Here is a 24,405-nt window from a genome sequence, read left to right on the forward strand (position 1 = left end):
GACTGCTTTTATTTTCTTTTTTGTTTTTTTTACTTTGCTACTGTAAGAGCCCAGTGCTATTAGTCTAGCTGTGTTGGGGAGTGGGACTGGTGTGCTGCTCCTCCTAGTATTTCACCACCACCAGCACCAACCAGAGTCAAAATTGTTACAAAGTATCTTATTTGCACCTGTTAGCTGTTCTGAGCTCTCTGCCAAAAGCTAATTAAGTTAGAAACTGTTTTTTTTTCTGGCTGTTCAGTGCAGAGAAAAGAGGGACTGGTGTGCTGCTCCTCCTAGTAGTTCACCACTACCAGCACCAACCAGAGTCAAATCAAAATTGTTACAAAGTATCTTATTTGCACCTGTTAGCTGTTCTGAGCTCTCTGCCAAAAGCTAATTAAGTTAGAAACTGGTTTTTTTCTGGCTGTTCAGTGCAAAGAAAAGAGGGACTGGTGTGCTGCTCCTCCTAGTAGTTCACCACCACCAGCACCAACCAGAGTCAAAATTGTTACAAAGTATCTTATTTGCACCTGTTAGCTGTTCTGAGCTCTCTGCCAAAAGCTAATTAAGTTAGAAACTGTTTTTTTTTCTGGCTGTTCAGTGCAGAGAAAAGAGGGACTGGTGTGCTGCTCCTCCTAGTAGTTCACCACTACCAGCACCAACAGGGGTCAAAATTGTTACAAAGTATCTTATTTGCACCTGTTAGCTGTTCTGAGCTCTCTGCCAAAAGCTAATTAAGTTAGAAACTGTTTTTTTTCTGGCTGTTCAGTTCAGAGAAAAGAGGGACTGTTGTGCTGCTCCTCCTAGTAGTTCACCAGTACCAGCACCAACCAGAGTCAAAATTGTTACAAAGTATCTTATTTGCACATGTTAGCTGTTCTGAGCTCTCTGCCAAAAGCCAATTAAGTTAGAAACTGGTTTTTTTCTGGCTGTTCAGTGCAGAGAAAAGAGGGACTTTCCAGTACAAAAGAGGGACAGGGGGTTGAGTGGTCAAAAGAGGGACAGTTGGGAGGTATGCAAGTGCCACCTAGCTGTGTGAGCATTTTCACATTCTGTCTAAATAACAATAATAATTCCGTGTCCGTAAACATCACCTGAGTGATGTTTTTACAGCAGCAATAATATATTCCGTATCCACTACTGTATACGTTGCCCTTGCAGGCATTGTTTGCCCAGTCTTTAACCAAGTGCCACCTAGCTGTGTGAGCTTTTTCACATTCCGTGTCCAGAAACATCACCTGAGTGACGTAGTGTGATTTCTGCCCTTTACAGCACAAAACGCAGCACTGTGTCAACAATGTATTTTTCAGATACATTTTTGCCCTTGATCCCCCTCTGGCATGCCACTGTCCAGGTCGTTGCACCCTTTAAACAACTTTAAAATCATTTTTCTGGCCAGAAATGTCTTTTCTAGCTTTTAAAATTCGCCTTCCCATTGAAGTCTATGGGGTTTGCGACGTTCGCGAACCGTTCGCATTTTTGGACGCAAGTTCGCAAATATGTTCGCGAACATTTTTTCCGCCGTTCGCTACATCCCTACCCAGGGGTAGTAATACCTGAGCCCTCTCGTGTCATATACATTAGTACACTCTTGCTTGGATTGTTTACCAAATGCCAAGTTAAAGAACACAGTAGTCACAAAATTACCCTCTTTTATTATTATATGATTAAATTTTTACTAAACTTTATAGGTGTTCTGTTATTTTCTGTTACCCAGGTTTAAAAAATGTACTTTTTGCTCTGACCTCAGTTTCATTCAGAGCAGCTATCAGGTATGCTCACTGATGATGTTGATAAGTGGTTCTGATAAAATCATACAGTACATGGAAGCTTTTGTGCAAACAAGTGTGAACAGGTGCTGGAGAGGGTAACTTACCGAACTAGGGGTGGGCAACGGGGAAGGTGCATGCTCCCAAGCTTTGCACCCTAGGCACGTGCTTCTCCTGCCTAGCCCTATTTATGGTCCTGAGTACAGGTATGGAACCTGTTATCCAGAATACTCTGGACCGGGGGTTTTCTGGATAACAGATCTTTCTGCTAATAATTTGAATCTTCATACCTTAAGTCTACTAGAAAATCATGTGAACATTAAATAAACCCAATAGTCTGGATTTACTTCCAGTAAGGATTAATTGTATTGGATCAAGTACAAGGTACTGTTTTATTACAGAGGAAAAGGAAACAACTCAAGTATAAAAAACTGACAATGATAATGTAATAAAATAGGAAGGGATATTGTTAAACAGGAATAATCACTGCCTAAAGTAAACATTACCAGTAAGATGTGTGTTAATAATAATAATAATATACATGTATGGGACCTGTTATCCAGAATGCTCGGGACCTGGGGTTTTCCGGATAATGGATCTTTGCGTAATTTGGGTCTTCATGCCTTAAGTCTACTAGAAATTCATTTAAACATTAAATAAACCCAATAGGCTGGTTTTGCTTCCAATAAGGATTAATTATATCTTAGTTGGGATCAAGTACAAGCTACTGTTTTATTATTACAGAGAAAAAGAAAATCATTTTTAGAAATTTGGATTATTTGGATAAAATGGTGTCTATGGGAGACAGCCATTCCGTAATTTGGAGCTTTCTGGATATCAGGTTTCCGGATAAGGGATCCTATGTATTGACATGGTATAAGGAGAGAGAACTGAGGAAATTACTACTAATGTCCTTCTACTGTTATATCGTTCGATACGTACGATTTAATCGTATGATTGTACGATTTAATCGTATGATTGTACGATTTAATTGTACGATTTTACAAAAAAACCTTCGACTTTTCAAAATGTAGCCAATGGCTCATATAGGTTATAGGAGTTTCCCCCATAGGCTAAACAACAATTCGGCAGGTTTAAGGTGGCGAAGTGTCGAAGTCAAAGTTTTTTTAAGGGACAGTACTTCGATTTTCGAATGGTCGAATTTGTGAAGTATTTTCAATTCGATTCGAAGTCGAATTTGGCCTATTCGATGGTCAAAGTACACAAAAATTACTTAGAAATTCAACGTTTTTGAATTCGAAAATTCACTTTGACCCTTAGTAAATGGGCCCCTAGGTGTAAACATAACAGGGGCCATACATTAAGGGGTCTATACTGTATAGTAAAGGTAAATTTTTGTTTTCTATAAAAAAAAAAATTTTCCTCCTGGGGGAGGTGGTGATTTCACACGCTGGTCTGCACAGGCTGCTCCGTTTATCTGATAGGGCTGAAGTGAATCACGGTGAGGGTCCCCTCTATGCAGTTTGGTTAATATTCTTTAGGTCAGGCCTGGACTGGCAATCTGTGGGTTGCCAGAGGGGCTGCTGTGTGGTTCAATAGAAAGATACCATATAGTCGGCTGGTAGGGGACTGTTTGGGCTGGTGGGGTGCTGTTTGGGCCTCTGTGTACTTGGAATGGCAGGGCCTATTTTGACTCCCAGTCCAGGCCTGCTTTAGGTTAACCCTCTAGTTCCAGGTTGTACTTCGTGACTTAGCCCATAATAAACTCTGTCCTTATTGTAATTTTAAACTTCACTGTTTTTCTGGACTTATATTTTAATACTACCTTATTAAAAGTTATGTTTTATTTTTGTTTTGTTGGAGGGAATCATTGAATATGGAATGGGGTGGTGCAGTGACAAAGGTCAACCTTTTTTCTAGAAACTCTTATTTATAAAAATGTATTAGGGCAGGACTAGATGATGCGTTTTGACCCGACACTTTGAAATGCGACTAAACGCATGCGACGTATCTGATGTTTTAGTGAATTTGAGGTATTCAAGGTATTTTACCATGAAAACTGCGGTGTTCATGCAAATGGCCTGTAGATGTCACTGTGCTGATTGTTATACTGTGCATACTTCCTGGTAGCTTAAAAGTGAAAGTTACTGTTGTGTAAGGCCTGCATGAATCTGCTAATAAAGCACTGTTATACTCTCCTCATCTTCGGCTACCCAAAACATAACAAATGGCGACAAGGATGGCTCTTCTACCTCTGCAGCAGCCTGCACCTTTTCTTCCAAACCCTGGTGAGCCTACCATACCTTTTACTACTTAGATTCGTATGTTTAAAAATAACATTATTGCTGCTGACGAAGGGGAGATTTCTGCTGCTAGAAAGCGTGCTATCCTTATTCACTGCCTGGGAGCAGAGGGACAGCATATATTCTATACACTACCATTACCTGATGATACTTATAAAACTGCTCTTACTGCTATAAAGAACTTTTTCGTGCCAAGAGTAAATGTGGTTGCTAAAAGATATAAATTCCGCCAACGTGGACAACATAACGGCGAATCCACAGAACAATTTGTAGCAGCTTTGAGAGAGCTGGTGTTACCTGTAAGTTTGGGAATCTAACAGATGAAATGCTAAGAGACCAAATAGTGGAAAAAACAAACTCACCTCACATTAGAGAAAGACTGCTCCTAGAACAGGATTTAACCCTTGCAAAGGCTATTACAGTTGCTAGCCAAACTGAAACAGCAGTGGCAGAGGCTAAAACGAACTGCTGGGAATGTACAGATTGTGAATTCAGCACTGTAGCCTAATAATGTACAGTCACAGGCAAAATACAGTTCTAAGGAAAGGGATTCACCTACACTGCAAAACCATACAGCAAATACAAATAGAAAATACTGCTTTCGCTGTGGTTCAACACAACACACTGCAAATCATGTTACATGTCCTGCAGAAACTAAACGGTGCCACAACTGGACAAAAGTAGGACATTTTGCTAAGATCTGCCGTAGTTCTGCTAAAGTTGTTCATGAAGTCACTACTACAAATGTTACAGTATTAAGTGTGGATAAAGCTAGACAAGTTTATATGCACTGTCAGTGTCAGTACTGCTTCTGCTGACAAGGGACACTCCATTAACATGATGCTTGATACAGTTTCAGCTGTTTCTAAACTACCAAAGGATATTTTCTTGAAATACTTTGCAAAAGATCCACTTGTTGCACCTGCCCTGAAACTGGTCAGTTGCTTAAAGGATCCAATCCCTGTGCTTGGTTACTTGCCAGTGACTGTACAATTTGAATCAAATACTGCAAAATCTGACTTTTACATTGTGAATAAGGGTACTGCTATACTTGGAAGGGATCTCTTTGCTGCATTAAACCTACAATTAGTTGATGGTCTCATTACTACAGCACCAGTGCCTGCCACACAGCCAGTGTTTACAATTTCAACACAAAGCAACACTTCACTGGGTTGTGCAAATAACTTTGTACACAAAGTTAAGTTGAGACCAGATGTAAAACAAGTACCATTTCCTGATTCAGCATGGGAAAAACTTGCTATAGATATTGTTGGTCCTTTTACAGATGCTCCTATAGAATGCAGATTTGCTATAACCTTGATGGACTATTACAGTAAATGGACAGAAATTGCATTTGTTTCTCATATAACATCAGCTACAGTGATAACATTTCTGTCTACAGTCTTCAGCAGAGAAGGTAATCCAAAGGAGTTAATATCAGACAACAGACCACAGTTTGCCTCATCTGAGTTTGAATTCTTTCTGAGAGAGAGAGGAATATTGTGCATAGGAAATCTTCAGTGTATTACCCACAAGCAAATGGAGAAATCGAGCAATTCAACAGAAGTCTGAAAGAAGCACTACAGACAGCAAATCTTACTGGGAAATCTTGGAAAGTATTTACAACAGAGTTCCTACATAACTACAGAGCAACGCACCATGCAACAACCCAATCATCTCCAGCTGAATTATTACATGGCAGACAGATGCGCACTAAGTTATATGTTGCAGACATCAAACTTCCACAAAATACTGTGCCTACAAAATCGTCTACTGCTGACATTGTCAAACGTCAACAAGCCAAATGCAAGGCTAATACTGACAGAAATTCTGGTGCAAGAGAAGTACACTTTCAGCCTGGATCTTTAGTCAGAATTAAGAAACCAGGAATACTGAAACAAGGACAATCTAAATTTACTACACCACTTGAAGTGAGACGCCAGCATGGACCATACACATATGAACTGTCTGATGGACGCATGAATCTGCTATACTCTCCTCATCTTCGGCTACCCGAAAACTTTAACAATGTTAGGTATTTAAGTATAAATGAATATTCGTATCCTCAAATTTTTCATATTTTTTTATCCAATTTTTTTAGTTTAGTTTATTTATTAGTACATTAGCCAAATATGGTAAAATGTGAGAACCCCCCAAAAATTCTGAAGTTTTATTTGCCAGTACATAATTCCAGCAGAGAGGGCATCCATTCATATTAAGAGAAAGAGGGTTCCAGAGTGCATGTGTCAATCTATAGCACTCTTATAACCTGTGATTAGTGGCAGATAGAGCTGTTTCTCAGCCTGCTTATAAGCGCCTGCCAAGAAACAACCCTTCACCCTTTAGTCTTCTGTGTCTGCATTCAGTGCCACTGTGTTTTGTATTCATTTCAGCACCAAAATCCACCTAAGTGCCTGCACCTGGTCCAACGCAGTAGCTCTGGGTTTAGATACAAATGACTGAAGATATACACAAAGGCAGCTATATGTGAAAAAGTATCTGGGTGCAAGTTAAAAACTTCAAATACCTCATGATATTGTTGAAAAAGAAAACAACATGTTATTAGTTCTTAGCAGTATCCAACATTTCCATAACTTAAGACCTTTACCTTTTTAATTGACATCCCTGAAAAGGGTCACATGATTGACCATCATTTTACATACTGTAAAGCACTTCATGTCTTCATCATCATCATTTATTTAAAGTCCTATGCAGTTCCATTTAGTTTATTTTGATACATTACTTTGCCTATACCCTTGTGGCAGCTGAAAAAACTGACACGCTATTCATATTCAGTAACAAAGTACATATTTAATGCATAGAGCCATTCAGATACAAGTGATACAAACCATCTGTAAACCTACTAAATTTACTTCTTTGCTGAGGAAGTGGAGCATCCCAAGGTTTATAAGCAGATATGTTTTATGTAAATCTATTGCTTGGCCCACAGAAAACAAATTAATCTGGAAATCAATCCTCCCATTGAGGACTGTGAAAGTAAATCAGTTACATGTTTATGAGGGTGATAAAATGCAGCAGGGGGTTGTACTCTATTCTAACCTAGATGTCCAGATTATTATATTGCTCTGGGGTACTCAGCTCTCACATAAACCCACTCTGCTGGACTTAATAAAAAATATTGTACTTGCTTGAAGAAACGTGTGGTTTAATTGCTGTTCAAAGGTGCCACAGTGAAATCAATCCACGTGCACATTCAGATGAGTTATTATGCCGATGCTTCTTGGGTTTAATATAGGCATTGACGTTATTCTCACTTCATTGAGCAAAGAAGCAAGATTTATGTTTTTTTATTCCTTTAAAGGACCAGTGTGCCTTATATTTAATTTTCCCTAGTGGTTTGCTTTATATTGGAATATTACAGAACTAAATATGTGTATTTTTTCCAGAAATTCTTTGAAGGTGTTACTGACTCACATTTATGGCACATGTAGCTTTTCTCTGTTGGGGTATAACAGAGACCACAGAAATGGGCAGTGGTGTAACCTGGGGTGCCCAAGCCCCCAGCAAAGTCAGGCCAGGTTGGCGGGACACTGGGAAAAGACCCTAGCTCAGCTGCATGAAGAAGAAGGTAGGAGCGGGAGGGCCAGAGGGTGGCTTGGGCAGGGGGGCTGGAGGTGGCTTTGCCTTTGGGGGGGCTGGTAGAAAATGTTTTTTGCCCCCCCCTGCATTGACACACAGATCATCTATGCCCCCCCTTATGGGCCCCCTGTTGCCCCAGGTCACAGAGTCTGCTCTCTCTCTATATTTACACCACTGGATATGTTATTCTCTCTGTGCCTCTGTTGTTGACAAAAATGGGAGCACATTCATAAAATGCCCCTGTCCTGTTCAGAACTGAGCCAAGTGTGGCTTGGATCAGGTAGTGTGTATCTGCTGGGGTTTTAATGTCTGTCAGCAGGTCGTGGTCAGGTCATGGTTATCAGATCTCAACTGGAAGTCCACACAGTCCATGTATTAGGAACTGCCCACAGAAAGCAGAGAGAGACTCCAGTCTCTCTGACCTTGCACCTTATACATATTTTGCTATGAATCATTTAAAAGATTCCCACAAAGCAGTCTTAGACAGCTGGGTTGCTATACCCTTCCATTAGGGAAATCAGAAAGCAACTTGACTTTTTCTACTACCTAGGGATGTGGGACTAGGTATGCTACACAGCTAGAAGATTATTTTGGAAAAATATCATAGCAAATCAGGCCTTGAAAATGACATACAGATACAGATACTTTGTATAAACTTTTCAGCATCCCTTTATCGTACAAATCCAGCTATATATCTACTCTCCTCTGCTCTCCTGCAGAGTCATAAAGTAAGGATATTTTGCCAACTTCAACAAAAGCCAGGGACACATGGGCTGCAATGAAGCATTTTATGTAGTTGGGAACAGCTATCATAAAAGTAAACAACCCTTATAGATCCCTGCAACTTTTGTGGTCATTTGCAGAGGACTGTAAAATCATAATTTAAAAATTACATTAGATAGCAAAATGGGGAGTGGTGTGAATATGTCCTTGTTAAACACTAACAATGGATTTGCACATTGTTTGAATATCAAAACCAGTTCATCTAATTTAGGTACTGCTGCTCATGAGACATATTTCTGCAGTGTTTTGTTGGTGATGCATTAGTTCCTTCTGGAATACATAGCGTTACAAAATTTACGATTTTGTATATAAGATTTAGCAGTGGCAATTATGGATACAAATACTATGCACATTTAAGTTTAACAAAACCTGCCTTAACAGCATTACTAGGAAATGTGGCTATAATTAAAATAAAAGTTAGTGTCAAAAAAGGAAACAAAGTAGCCTTCTATATAACTTAAGTGAGATGCAAGGCCTCCTAAAATGAACATCCTCAGGGCGCAGACAGAGACACCAACACATGTAAACAGTTTTACAGATTTACACATTTACTCACATTTAATACCATTTTTACTCTGACACCAATACGTTAGTGGCAATTTGATACAGAGGAGTTTAATTGTTTGCCATATGTTTCTCATATAAACAGTAAAAAAATCAAACCCTTTTCAGCATTTAAATCAAGCATAATGAGTATTCCTTTAATCAAGTAATTAACAAAAATGTCAGCAATGTACTCAGCATGATGCTTTACATCATCACTGGGTGTTAAAAATGAATCGCACTTTCTGCTAAATGCAGCCCTCTACAAGATCAATTGCTATCTTTCATAGTTTAAAGGTTATAACATACTTCTTAAGTATATGAATTGCTGTATTAAGTAGTACATAATATCTTCTAATAACTAAATCCTATTTAACACTAAAGTGACAATATGCCTCCCTTTTTAACAATAGTTCAATGAGTCTGGTTTGTGCTAAGCATACTTTTCTTTCTTGATATTTCTTGCTCCAAACAGAGCAAAATCTGAAAATGAAACTAAAGTCACAATTCTAGTTTGTATTAGCACAATCAAAACAAATATACTAATCCCTCTGTATAAACAAACTGCTTTGTCCCCCAAGCTATAGCCTGTTACACTTTCAGACAAGGAGCATCTCATTATTAGGGATACACTGAATCCAGGATTCGGTCGGGATTCGGCCAGGATTCAGCCTTTTTCAGCAGGATTCGGCCAAATCCTTCTGCCCAGCCGAACGGAATCCAAATCTTAATTTGCATATGCAAATTATGGGCTGGGAACTCAGCTCTAGAGGTAATTAACAGACATACAAAGTACTCAGGTCTAGCTATAAACTGGGCTAAATCCCAAATATTTCCAATTGCCACCTTTACCCTAGACACTCAAGCCTATTGGGCCCCTTTACAGTGTGCATCCACATTTAATTACCTGGGAGTCCATATCCACAGAGACCTGAGTAAATTCCTGGAATTGAACTTACACCCTCTACTCTGATTACTAGAAACCAAAACCAAAGCCTGGAGCTCCCTCCCACTGACACTGTTGGGGAGGATAAATCTCTTTAAAATGATCCTACTACTTAAATTTACTTATTTGTTTTGCCAAGCACCTATCCATATACCCAGCAAATATTTTTTTCAAACTAAAATCTCTGCTTTCCACGATGTTCTGGGCTTCTTCACCACCCCGAACATCTCTTACAAATCTCCAACATCCTTCAGACATGGGAGGCCTGGCAGCTCCTAATATGTTTTACCACTATCTAGCCACTAAACTAGTAAGGGCCTGGTGGTGGGCAGCCCCATCGCCACATAATGCAGCTACAAACATTGAAGCACAGACAGTGGGTTTATACGAGGCCCTAAAAAACTGTCTATATTGAGGAACCAAAGGGAGAAATAGACTCTCGCCATAAACAATAACGACAGTCCAAACTTGGAAAGCAGCCTTAACACAATTCCCTAGAAACGACTCACAAATATCTGCATGCACTCCCCTTTGGTACTCCCAGCTCTCTCATTTACAATCTATTCCTAAACCTAGCATATGGGCTCAGTATAACATGTAATGCCTTAAAAACTAAATATAATTTACCAAATAAAATGTTTTTCCGCTATATCCAACTCAAGCATGCAATGCAAGCCCAACTTCGGACTGGTTGATACCACTCCCCGCAGATTTGAAGAAATTATATTCACCCCGGAGCTAAAAAAAGCCAGCCTCCCAATTTTATTCACTCTTAAACAAACCAGGGAATCCAATTATACCTAAATTATTTGAAAAATGGGCCAAGGATATTCCACGCCTTACTCCAGAAACATGGACAAACATACTAGAAACCCATAGTTCAATGTTAATCAGTTCCAAGGACAAAATGATTCAATTCAGGTATCTACACAGATCCTATCTCACTACTCACAGGCTCCATCTTATGAACCCAAATAGACCCCATATTTGTCCTAAGCGCAACCACTCCCCTGCAGATTATATTCGCATGGTCTGGGAATGCCTCTTGGCACTAATAATCCCTCCTGATCCAGCAACGCTTATACTAAATCAAGTAGAAGAAACTGCCCCAACCCATCAGAAAGAGCACTCTTATGCTACCTCTTTATTCAAGCAAAAAGACTAATTGCAATCAACTGGAAAGCCAATCAACCACCAAAAAAAAACAGTGGGTGGAAATGGTTAATGCCTCAATCCCCTCATATCAGCTAACTTATTGGAGAAGATAAAAAAAAATAAAGTGTGGTTTGCCATGGCTTTCTGAGCACATGCCTGCTCTATTACCCTCAAATGATCTTCATACAAGGAACAACCCCCCTCCCTCACCTTAAACCCCCTCCAAGTTTCGAAGAATGACAGCAACACTTCTTAAGTTGGTTAAAACAGTTGTTTATTGTTATAAGTTCAAATTACATATACAAATGACTAGCTGTACACCTGGTAGTGGATAGGACACACACTTTGAGAATGAGGAGTAAGTTTAACAATGTTATAATATTTAGAAAACAAGTTCAATGTCTTATATGTAATACATACAGGAATGACTGTTACAATGTCCTTGATACATGCAATGATTTGTAAAAGTGTATTTGCTATGTAATTCCTTTTCCCTTTTTATTTTTCTTTTGTTTTCTTTTCTTTAATTTACTGGGTGAGAGCTTCATTTCAGCCTCAAAAGTACAATCATCATTTGATCTAAGAGGCAAATTTATCAGGGATTCTAGCTGTACAAAATCATGTTAGTGACTAACTATTTTCACATGTGAGTTTCTAAAATGTAATTTTTTTTTAAGTTTTTCATTTTTAAGTGGAAAAAACATTCAACGTTTTGGGGTGGAAACACCCTCCCTTCAGGGAGGGTCCCCCCCAAAAACTCTCCCCCCAAAAAACTCTCCCCCCCAAAAAACTCTCCCCTCCAAAACTCTCCCCCCCAACTCTCCCCCCCAAAACTCCCCCCCCCAAACCGTGATTGTTTGGTGTTTAAATAAAAGGGGTGCATTCCCCGACTGCATAAACTCAAGTGTGTGCGGATCAGTCATTGTATGTAGCACAGTATGAACTGTTCATCTTAGAGTGGTCCTGATAGGTTTCACTGTCTCCTGCTGTAATCTTCAGTGGAAAGTAGAAAGAGAATCGCACAGACACCAAATATGTTGCAGGTGGGGAGCGTCCCCTATTTTTTATTGTGACCACCTGTGCATCAACGTTTCGGGGGGGATTAACCCTCCCTTCGTCCTGCTGTAATCTGCCTTCCCTGTTTTCCCTGTGTGTTCCATAATCTACCTGCTCTATGCTCCCTGTGTGTGACATACTCTGCCTGACCTATGCTCCCTGGATGTACCATACTCTACCTGCCCTATGCTCCTTGTGTGTCATACTCTGACTGCCCTATGCTCCTTGGGTATGCCATACTGCCCTGCACTATGCTCCCTGTGTGTGCCATACTCTGCCTTCACTGTGCTCCCTGTGTGTGCCATACTCTGCCTGCACTATGCTCCCTGTGTGTGCCATACTCTGCCTGCCCTATGCTGTCTGTGTGTGCCTTACTCTGCCTGTGGAATGGGAGCCTTTTAGGGTTTGTTCTGGGAGTTTGTTTGAATTTGGAATTTTTTTAGGGGCACCTAAGGTGTTTAATCACGTGCTCTTGTGGTTCAACTCTGCTTCCATTATCTGCCCTCCACCACGTAGGCCACAAAAAATCTGCCCTTCGGCTCCGCAGAAGTTGGACAGCACTGGCTTAGATAATTCCTACCTGTCTCCCCATTGACATGTGGAGAATTATCAGCATTAAAAGCCTTATATTTATTATCCACGTTTATTTATTATAATTCTGCACCTCAACTGATTAGTTTAACTTAAAATTAAATGATACTATTGTGTGGCAATAGAATTCTTAGACAATTTGTAAATAATCTCCACTTTGTATATGTTTTGTTTTAATTTTTGTTTTCAATTGCTGCTAAAATTGTGTTTAAATTCCAGGGTCAGTGACTCCAACAACTAGAGAGCATTTCAGTTGCTATATTCATATAACGGTTGGCATCCTGAATCTAGAACCAATGCCAAGCACCCTGGTCTCAGCTCGTGCCTCTGCCTGTAGCAGCTGCCTTTGGCCTCGGGAGGAGCCCTCAGCTACTCAGATGCCGCCAAGTCTTAAAACGAGAGGTGCAAGGCGAAAGGTTCTAAACAAGCAAAGGGGCACAATTGTAAGCAAAGTCTTTGGGCAGAAGGTCGTGGTACAAGGCGTAAAGCAAAATCGTAGTCAGATCAGGCTGGGTCGAGGCAGGCAGAGAATAAGCATAGTCAGGCAGGCTAGGGTCAAACCGGGAGATCAATCAGAAGGGATTTAGCAGAAGAGGTAGTCGGTATTCAGGCAAGGGTCAGGATCCAGAAGTCAGAATAGTCAAAAGCCAGGCAGGGGTCACAACAGGAATCAAAACAGGTTCAGACAGATTAGCTTAAAGCTCAGATGCACCAGGAACAAACTCCTATCACGGACAGTGTGAAAATCCAAAACTGTGCCTTTAAGTACTTTTAAATTTCTCGCCACTGCGCGCTGGCGTCTTTACAAATGCGCCTATAAGAAGGACAGAGACGTGCCGCGTGTGCCCTTAGGATTCATGGCACAGAAGGGGAGGCAGCTCGTTGCAGGCGTCCCTGCCATGGGGGCAGCAGGCGTCTCTGCCGTCCCCCCACTAGACCACCAGGGTGAGTTTTTATTACAATTCTGTATAGTATACAGCATTTAATCAAGATCTTAACTGGCTTTCTTGCTTCTTTTGCCATCCCCCACTACAGGACTGTCTAGGTAGCATGTACTACTTTTTTTCTTTTGTTTGTGGTAATATTTATAGCTCCCAGGTAATATGAGAGCAACAACAATGGAAGACCAGGACAGTTGAGGGCAGGGCAAACTTGCATGTCAAATAATGAAGTTGAATTCTGTCTATGCTAACTTGCTCTTTTTTTAAAAGTCACATACACATTTTAGAAACTAGTCCAACTTAGACTAATGGCAGTTTTCATAAGATGGATTTTTGGGCAACAAAGAGGGTGTTCCTGAAAAGTGTAGAAATAAATGGAAATGGCCGAAAAAAGCTAAATAAACTCTATAGGCATTCCTTGTATACTTCCTGATAGCTCCTGTGAATTTCTGCATCTCTGGTGATGTCCAGTGAAAGAAGAACAAATAAATTATTTGAAAATTACTCCAATAATATTATGTCATATGATCTTGAAACGCTTATATTTACACATAATCCCTGGCTTCTTTAAAAAAAAAAAAAAAATACTTAAAATATTTTTACATCGTTTTTCAATAAGTCTCTCTGCTCCTCTTTCTTTTCTGAAAAATAAGTTTGCATGAATTGTAGTGTGTAATGTGGCTGTGCCGAGTTATCTTGGCTCACGCTTTTACCTCTAACAACCGCCTTTCGCTTCAGAAGGAGCCCTCCGCTACTTGGATGCTGCCAGATCTTAAAGTGAGAGGACCGAGGGGGAAGTTCTGGGTAGGCAAGGGAATCATAATGTATACAGGAATGACAGGGGACAGAAGTGCTGATGTGAAACAGGCAGGGACAGTATTAATCAGTGCAGTACCAAATCAGGAGCCAAGAGCGTAGTCAGAATAAACAGGACAGAGTCAACACAGTACAAAGCCAGGAGTGGCCAAACAGGCAAAGGTCAGTTTAGCCAGGGATACAGCAAGGTTAAAAACAGGCAAAGGTCAGGAACAGAAAATCAGACATGAATCATACCCAGGAACTACTGTATGGAACATAGACCTACATTGGGCAATGAATCAGTGCAGAACAGTGGGTTTTATAGGCAGCCTAATGGCTTACATCGATCACCTGCGTACAGGTAGCAAGTGAAACAAGCCATTCTTACTTGCAAATACAAGGATAGCAAAATGAATGAACCAGGGCCTTAGAATGCAGACAGCACAGGAACACCAGGCCACCGGTTTGACTCCAGACAGCTCCTCTCCTGCCTGGATGGTGCATTCACCATTCATATAGAGTAGGGGTCATCCCTCCCCTTTAGGTGTGTTACCAGAATTTGCAGCAAGTGTCTCGCGGCAGGCTGGGGATATCTCGCGGCAGGCTGGGGATATTTTAAAAAAGGGGGACTGACACAAAACAGTAAATTTGGTGCCTGTTGTGTGAAATTTGTATATACAGAGTAACTAGGGGACCACTGGCCCTGATGAAAAGACTCAATCCGGCCCTCAAATTTATGGTATTGCAGTAAACAGGGGCATTTCTGCCATGAGGCAAGGTGAGTACCTTGCCTCAGGCAGCAGCTCCCCAGAAGTTACCAGGGGTGGCAAAAGCAGCTCCTGGTAACTTTAAGAGCAAAATGTCCATTAAAGGGGACCGTCACCCATAAAAATTATTCAAAATCCTATTTTATCACATTAGTCAAACAAAATGAACTTTAATTACACTGTATAAATTATTTGAATCTTGTTTCCTTCAGTCTGGGAATTCAAAATGATAGCAAGCAGGCAGCAGCCATTTTGTCGACACTGTTATTAAGACAAGCCTTGCATCATCTCAAAATCTTGTTTGTGCACCAGAATGGGGACCCGATGTCCATTTCCATGCACTGGTTACACAATTAAATGTTAAAGAGAACAGGGGAATGTGGGGAGAGCAGTGACAACTAGGAAGTGCTGAATGTAAAGTGAAAGTAATTGCCTGCCCCGCCTCTATGCCCATGGCATAGAAGAGGGGCAGACAATATTTGATTGACAGCTGAGATTTTTAAATGAGCTTACAACGGCCATGAATGCTTTAATAAAAAATAGAAATTGGATTTCATGTTTAATTTGAAAAGGACTTTTATTATACAGATTTTTGTGTCTGGGTGACAGGTCCACTTTAAGGAAACCAGAAATTTAGCTTTTCTAGTGCAGAGAGCGCAATTTCACTCTCTGCGCTAGCAATGCACCCCCCCAAATCCCCGTCGGCGAGGTTAATGTAAGCATGAAGGTCATTTTGAACAACGCCTCAGGCCTTATACATATACATATTGATTCAATGTACATATTGATATCTACAGATTCACACTGCTTGTGTTTTGGGAAAACTACTAGTCTACTTTAGCTCATATGAAGCTTGGTTCATATGTTGCTATTCAGGGGCACTGTCTGTAATTATCAAACACTACTCAAACACTTACACTAACTTAAATATACTGTATATGAATTTCTGAAAGCACCCGACTTAAACAACATAATGATCTGGTAATCAGTAAAATCCTGAACCTGTTCATTTAAAGTTAAAAACACGTGCATTTAATAGCAACTACGGATCTAGGGTCAAGGGTGATGGAACGAACATTCTGCACACTAATATTCCATTATACGGTTGAACATTATGCTGTGCCAGCTTTATTATGCAGTATACCACTGCCCCCTGCTGTTTATTGCACGGGACTACATATTACAATTACAGAAAAACATCTTTAAGTAATACTGACACTAAGCTACTTTTTAAATATGAATGTACATTAAACGTAACCTAAAGGTCATGCTGAAAGATTTTTTTTTGTAAGTAATTGTTAGTTGAAGTTCCTAAACATGACTGTTTTGCCAACCTGACTGTCCCATCTCAGCCTGTCAGTTAAAGTTTCTAATGCTAACGGACTCCTGCTTCACAAATATGGCAGCAATCTCAAAGGTGATAACAGGGAGTCAGATAGGTAATGTAAAATCATTGGGTAAATACTTTATTGCAAAATTATAAGAAGAATGCAAAGTCAATTTTATGGTAGATATAAAAAAAAGGTTACATTTCTGGAGTCAGTATCTTTTTAATTTACCTAGTAACTGGGACTAGTGTATATCCTATAAATGTATTAAATATATTATCTATAATGAACTATTAGATTCCAAAATTTAAAGGTTTAGGTAAAAGTATTTTATCAGGATTTATCATAGAGTTGATTATGTGCTGTCATGGTATTGGTATTTTTTTCACACAATTTATTTTCCCCCCATTCTTTAGTGTCAACTGGCATCGGAATCGAAACTCTACAACAGGGGCAGTTTCCCAGTTTGGGTTATTATTTATTGTGAGTAATACATTGGCAGCCCTATGTACAATAATGCATTACAAAACAACAAATTAATTTTTGTTAAATTACAGATATTAGTTTTAACACAAGATAAACAGCTAAACATGAGAAATTTACACACAGAAATTATTTCTGTTGTATGCAAATGAGAAATAAAAAAAATCAATATCAAAACATCATATATATCAATATAATGTGTATATATATATATATATATATATATATATATATATATATATATATATATATATATATATACATATGTATATTTAAAATGTTTCTACATTAATGATAAACAGCACTTTTGCATACCAGTTGTTTACACTGCTTGTATATGAAATCAGATGCCAGCATTCACAAGGACACAGAGTATTTGCATCCATTGATTATAGAATTTTGACACCTAAAAACCATGTACAAGGTCTGCAGTAATCTTTGTAGCCAATGAACAGAAATATTTTAGATTAAAGATAGACTGTTTTCAGGAATTACTCTCAGAGTTTAAAGTGGCGTTGATGTGATTACATTTGAAAGTGGATTTCTCTTGCAAGTATTCCGTTATACTAATGTGATACTTGTGTGTTTTTTCTGTAATAGATTTTGTTCATGTATATTGTTTGTCTGCGAGGGATCCTTCTTCTTACACCTATTCCTCACATCGTGTTTCAGGTAACATTTACCTTTAATCCTTTGTTTTCTATTTTGTACTTCCTATGACCAAACTAATCTAATGTATTCAAAGGCAATAGAATACTCATTTGTGCCCTACAACGAGTTTGCATTAAGTAAATTGGTTAACCCTTCTGAAACATAAATATGGCACATAACATTATGTTCACACGAATCACGCCAATCCTTAAATGACATAATGAGATCACAAACAAATGTGTCAAAATATTATACTCTTCCTTTGTTTATTGAAGACAATTACAAATTCTTGTTTGACAGTATGTGAACCTTTGTTTTTAGTAATTTGCGTGCCCCTTGGGCAACAAAAACGACAACTAAATGTTTCAGTAACTGCCGACCAGTCCTGCACATTGGCTTGGAGAAATGTTCTTCCTTACAGAATAGCTGCCATTGAAGGACAGACAGAGGGACAGACTTTAACAGGTATCTGTCCAGTGCCACCTATATTGCACCCTAAGCAGGTGCCTCTTCTGCCTACTGCTAGTTCCTGCCCTGGGTGCTGGAGGGCTTATTTACATGAACTACTCACTTCAGGTCCTCCACAGGTCCTTACAGTTGTAAGACTGGAAACTTATAACAGCTTGCTGTTGATCAATATGTTTGCAGCAGAGTAGCTGAGCTAAATCCCACTTATTGGGAAATTAATGAGTATCATCATTATAAATTGTTCAATGTGTATCTCAGTACTTTATTTACTGCATTGTGGTTATTGGGGTTACATACCTGGGTTTATTCAACATTCCTCAAAAGGGAGCAATTTCACTTTCAGTCCTTTAAAGCACCAGTAAGTCAAACAAAAAATATTTGCAATCATACATTAGACTGTAAGCTCTATTGAGCAGGCAAGTTATGAATTGTATTTCTGTATGTAATCAGTATATTCAAAGTTTAAGCAGTTTTATTGTACAGAGCTGTGGTATATGATAGTGCTTTAAAATTCTGTAATAAATACTAATGCTCTTAATTGAAACAAAATTCAGGGTTCATTCCATTAATTATTAAAACATTTAAACCACTATTTAGAAAATGTGAAAGAAATACATTCCAGTTCTAAAATTTAAGCTCTAATAGAGCCATGGTCAAAGAGTGAGTGTGTGTGTGTGTGTATACACAAAAATATAAGTGAAACTGTATTCTGAAGAAACATTAAAGGTAAACAGTATAAAATCTTTTCTAAAAACTGATGGAATATGGCAACAGTAATGGGTAAGATCGCACCATTTCTATGTTAAAAGTATTAATAATATATTACACAGTAGTGCTTTAACCAATATTTATGGCAAAAATTATAAAACAGGCTTTGCTCTCTTTTAGATGCCAGACAGAGCCTCGTCTTTATGTGTGCTTAGGAAAAACAGGACGCATGACAGGATTTCAAAAATTTGTGGGATATGGCCTGCTGTCAGTGGCTTGCTTTTTGCACCCAGTTTTGGTCTGGCATGTTACTATTCCTGGTAAGTCTAATTCTGAATCTACTAGGTAGTAATATAAGTAATACTTGGGCATTACCCATTTGAAACATATCTGCCTACTTTATTATCAAAGTTACCAGTATATTTTTGCTGTACACTGGCCATACAAGCACCAATCTTTTCATAAAATTAAATCATTTTCATCTGTAGAATACCCAAGTGCAATCAGTCAATTTAATTTGTCAAAAGTCAGCTGTAATATACTATTTGCCAAATCATTGATTCCCTAAAATTACCCACATCCTATGTCCAGTCACTTCAGTCTTGCTTTCTACTCTTGCTGTTGATGAGTAGCTAGGGCGCCAGACTTTTTATATGTCACAACCCCTTCTAATAATATGCCTTTTCTTCCCTATTTGTAGTTCTATTTGTAATTGAAAAGAAGACCATTGCTTTTCATCCTTAGAAGTGGTGACATGTTGAAATATTGAAATATATCTGTGTATATTTAGAAAATAGCCTCTGTTTTGCAGTTACTTTGGCAAGTAACAGATGAATTTATAGAATATAAGCATGTAAACAGCTGTTCAGATTCTGCTTACTATTTAACTCAGTGAGCTCACCAATCCCTTGGCTGTTGCTCCCAGTGGCCTCAAAGCAGGTGCTTATTTTTGAATTCCTGGCTTAGAGACAAGTTTTAGTTCCATAAAAACAGATATACTGCCAAACAGAGCTTCCTTTACACTACCAGTCCACATAAGGGCTACCAAATAGCAAATCACAGCCCTTATTTGGCACCACCAGGAACTTTTTTATGATGGTGTTGCTCCTCAACTCTTTTTACAATTGAATGTGGCTCACTGGTAAAAAAAAAGTTTGGGGGCACCTGATTTAACCCATTCTGTTATACACCCTGACAGGCACGATGCTTATTGTAACAGGTGTGGCCTATCTCCTTCTAAGCAAGAGAAAGAAATTCGACAAGGAATTCATAGCTCAAGCAGAATGCTATTCTGACACATCCAGAACAGCCATTGCAATGACCGGAGCTGGTAAAACAGAACAAACCTATACATTCAATAGCTCCGTGAAGGCAAAAAATGACTCTCGTCTTACACAGATGAGACGTATACTGAAAGTCAAATGGAACCATCAGTGTCCCCAAAAAACAGACTCTGATCACGTGCACAATCCTACTGATATTGTCGCTATAAAAAAACAAGTGCATTTTGAAGTCAACATTATCCCTGTTGAGGATGGGATGGTGGAGGATCAAGAAAGTGAGCAAGAGGAGACCATGTCAGACACGCTTCAGAACACCTTGCCTGTAATTAAAGGCCTTTTCTAATGGCAAGATGTGTGCTAATAATATATACACAGCCAAACAAACCTCAGTGCAAAATGAACACATATATAGCACAGGACTGGTTATTTCCTGTATATTTTGTGCTACATTCCAGTGTCTTTATGAGACAATGTTTCTGTTGTTTTTATTTTCTTATACTGCAGGATAACATATACATTCTTCATGCATATTTTATATATAAGTTATTTAAGCTTGTTGATCTCTTTGTAATCCAACATTTCTCAGAACCTTTAGCATGGCACACAATCATTTTGATCACCACAGTCTCCACATGGGGAACCAAGACAATCAAAATGTTCTTTTTTACTAGTATCCACTTTCCTTTTAGTTAAATGGAATATGCACTGTTTATGGTAAACTCTTGTTCTGGTAGGTGGGTATCAGTCAGAAACATTGACTTCAACATTCCGTTAAGGGAAAAGTCTTTATTTTACAGCAGTGTTCAGAACTTACATATACCTGAATAAAACACCATACAATTAACATTAACCGGAAGGTATAATTAGATGAGAACAATGGAACACAATGTTTTTTGACCTTAAAATATATCAACTGACATACAAAAATAAATGCTAATAACCAATACAAAGAGGGCTCTGCCGAAAAGAGCTTACAATCTTCTGCTTTAGAAGAAAAAAATGCAAAGTAAAAGATACCGATTTTTACAATACGAGTTAGAACAAAAATATGAAAATATTGTAGCATTAGAATATAAAATACTCCACTTCCCATTATGGTAAATGTTTACCATTACCACAAAGAGACTTAGTTACTGCCCCAAATCCCCATGTACATGAGCCCTACAATTCCCATCTACCACAAAGATTTATATATATTTTGACATTTTGACTAGAGTAATCATGCTGATAAACTCTCAAACAAATGATTACTGTAAACAGAAGATTTATATTTTATATTTCAGAAAGAATTAAAGCCGGTAAAGAGAAAAACGTTGGCCTTTTATATATGACTTTCATGTAAATATGACTTTTATGTCACCTAATAAATGTTGACTGGCTAAAATAATTACTATGATGAGGAACTGGTTCTGGATATCAAATGCTTTATAGGGGTGATTCACCTTTATGTTAAATTTTGTATGTTATGGAATTGCAAATTGTCTCTGAATTTTCTCTACAAGCAGTGTGATGTCAGTTTTTTAAAAAAAAGTTTTACAAATTTCATTCTTTAGTGAAAAGCTGATATGGTACTCTGTCTAAGTCATAAAAAATTAAGGGACAAGCCCAAAATGTATTTAAAGGAAATACACAACTGTCTTACTCAATAATCAACATAAAGGGGCAGATTTATTATATGGTGTTTAAAAACAGAGGAATAATTCACCATATATCTCCTGGTATCGGCATGTAAAAAAATCATAAAAATGGCTTCATTTTTTTATGCTCTTTTTCTTTAAACAACTTCAGCCAGAACTTACTTACAAAGGTCTGAAGCAGACCTGCGGCAAATCTGGCATTCGCATGGTGTAAAATAAAACACACCTTGACAAATTTGCCCTTTAAATAGGCTCCAAAGAGTAATAATATTGACCTGATAGTTATTCTCTTTTTGTCCATAGATATGTTTATGATATCATTCTAACACTGATTTTAATTATAATGATATATGAATAAATTAGGGAAATAAAATAAAAAGCAGAGGTTGATCATGTTAGCAATGTCTTGAGATGTAGCATAAAGGATCTGTCTTTAGTTTACACACTAGCGCTAAAAGAATGTTATTAATGATGAGAAACTCCTTGGAGTAAATGATGGATCAATTTAGGGCGAAGGGGTTATCAATGTAATGGCTTGAACACTCTGGGGACAAGGGCTGCAGGGGAGGCAGAAGCTCCTGTGACTGTCTAGTTGGCAGATTTTCAAAACAATAAGATAAATTAAAGATGTTTCAAAAGATGAATACATTTCATTTACCAGTTACTATGTTAAAAATAGCATGTCTTAAAGTGAACCTCACACATTTTTGTAGATTTTTTTTTATTTAACTATATGTTTAAATGTATTACATGTTTTTGGTGAGCTTTCCTGACACAGGTCTTCCTAGTTTCGCCTATGATGTGCCATTTAAAGGAAGGCTTTATGTAAGGGAATGCTGGGGAATACATTATTGTCCTTCAAACTGCATGTGTCTTATATGCCGATGCATATTTTTATAATTCCATAGTTATATCCATTTATGTCAAGTTAATAAGATACTGGTAAGAGAAAAGATTTTTCAGATTTTTTTGTATTAGTTATTTGAAAACACAGCCTTCACTAAATTGTAGAAAATGGTTGGTAATAAATATTATACAGAAGCAGCATAATCAAGTATAGCATGTGGTATTCAGCAATTTCTCCCAGTGGGTGAAACAGAGATAACCAAAGGGAAAATATGCTTTCTTCACTTGTATGGGTTTTTTTTTTAATAAATATGCCCAGGGTGAGTATGTCACTCAAATATCACTATATTTTTTGATGACAAGCAACCATTAAATATCGTCAGAGTGTCAGTACTCTTTCATTATGCGGAAACCAAAGTGGCATCTTAGCTATATATTGCCAGCAACCAGCACAACCACCTGCTCTTCAGCCTTAATAAATGGAGCTTATGGGTGATAGTATGGCAGGACCAAGAAGATTTTCCTTCCAAGACAATGTGAGTTCAACAAAGTTATCCAACAATAACTGCTATACTGGCAAAATTGAATGTGCGTTTGGGTTTGCTGTTTGGGCTTTACACTTAAATGCACAATACTCTGTGAAAACATGACACAAAACTAAAACAGAAATTTATATGACAATTAAAAGTTAACTTAAAGGTGAACCATCCCTTTATGAGCATGATAACAATTGCACTGTGGTTATTTATAAAGTGGCCATTTCATTTTACAATAATTAAAGCAGAGAAACCGACCAGGTTAGGGTGAGAAGGAGCCAAAAAGCACTTCACGATGCAAGACATGCAGTGTAAAGCCTTCTGAAAACAGAAGGTATTTACATCCCTCATGCTACACACATAGTAACATAGTAACATAGTAACATAGTAAGTAAGGTTGAAAAAAGACACATGTCCATCGAGTTCAACCTTTTTTTTTTTTTTTATTAACTACCTATCTGCCAGTTGATCCAGAGGAAGGCAAAAAAAAACCCATCTGAAGCCTCTCCAATTTGCCTTAGAGGGGGAAAAATTCCTTTCTGACTCCAAAATGGCAATCGGACTAGTCGCTGAATCAACTTGCACTGTGAGCTATTTCCCATAACCCTGTATTCCCTTACTTGCTAAAAAGCTATCCAACCCCTTCTTAAAGCTATCTAATGTATCAGCCTGTACAACTGATTTAGGGAGAGAATTCCAACATCTTCACAGCTCTCTCTGTAAAAAACCCCTTCAGAATATTTAGGCGGAACCTCTTTTCTTCTAATCGGAATGGGTGACCTTGTATCAGCTGGAAAGACCTACTGGTAAATAAAGCATTAGAGAGATTATTATATGATCCCCTTATATATTTATACATAGTCATCATATCACCCCTTAAGCGCCTCTTCTCCAGCGTGAACATCCACAATTTGGCCAGTCTTTCCTCATAGCTAAGATTTCCAATACCTTTTACCAGCTAAGTTGCCCTTCTCTGTACCCTCTCTAATACAATAATGTCCTGTTTGAGTGATGGAGACCAAAACTGTACGGCATATTCTAGATTGGGCCTTACAAGTGCTCTATACAGTGGAAGAATGACCCCCTCCTCCCTTGACTCTATGCCCCTTTTAATACAGCTGAAGACCTTATTTGCCCTTGATGCTGCCAACTGGCATTGCTTGCTACAGCCAAGTTTATCATCTACAAGGACTCCAAGGTCCTTTTCCATAATGGATTTGCCTAGTGCAGTCCCATTAAGGGTATAAGTGGCTTGGATATTTTTACATCCCAG

At 38.5% G+C, this 24,405-nt stretch overlaps 1 protein-coding gene across 3 annotated transcripts in view; it reads left to right on the forward strand.

Annotated features, from left to right (window-relative positions):
• tmem72.S (transmembrane protein 72 S homeolog) overlaps positions 1-23,503 on the forward strand; it is a 134,457-nt gene extending 110,954 nt beyond the window's left edge. For all 3 annotated transcript variants that reach the window (XM_041571238.1, XM_041571239.1, XM_041571240.1), the window contains 4 exons: positions 16,937-17,003; positions 17,604-17,675; positions 19,011-19,150; positions 20,029-23,503. In XM_041571238.1, coding sequence (XP_041427172.1) covers positions 16,937-17,003; positions 17,604-17,675; positions 19,011-19,150; positions 20,029-20,456 — 707 coding nt within the window. In that variant the 3' untranslated portion in view covers positions 20,457-23,503. The remainder of the gene's footprint in view (positions 1-16,936; positions 17,004-17,603; positions 17,676-19,010; positions 19,151-20,028) is intronic.
• Positions 23,504-24,405: the final 902 nt, after the last annotated feature.

The sequence above is a fragment of the Xenopus laevis genome, chromosome 7S (genome assembly GCF_017654675.1).
Source record: "Xenopus laevis strain J_2021 chromosome 7S, Xenopus_laevis_v10.1, whole genome shotgun sequence".
Taxonomy (NCBI): domain Eukaryota; kingdom Metazoa; phylum Chordata; class Amphibia; order Anura; family Pipidae; genus Xenopus; species Xenopus laevis.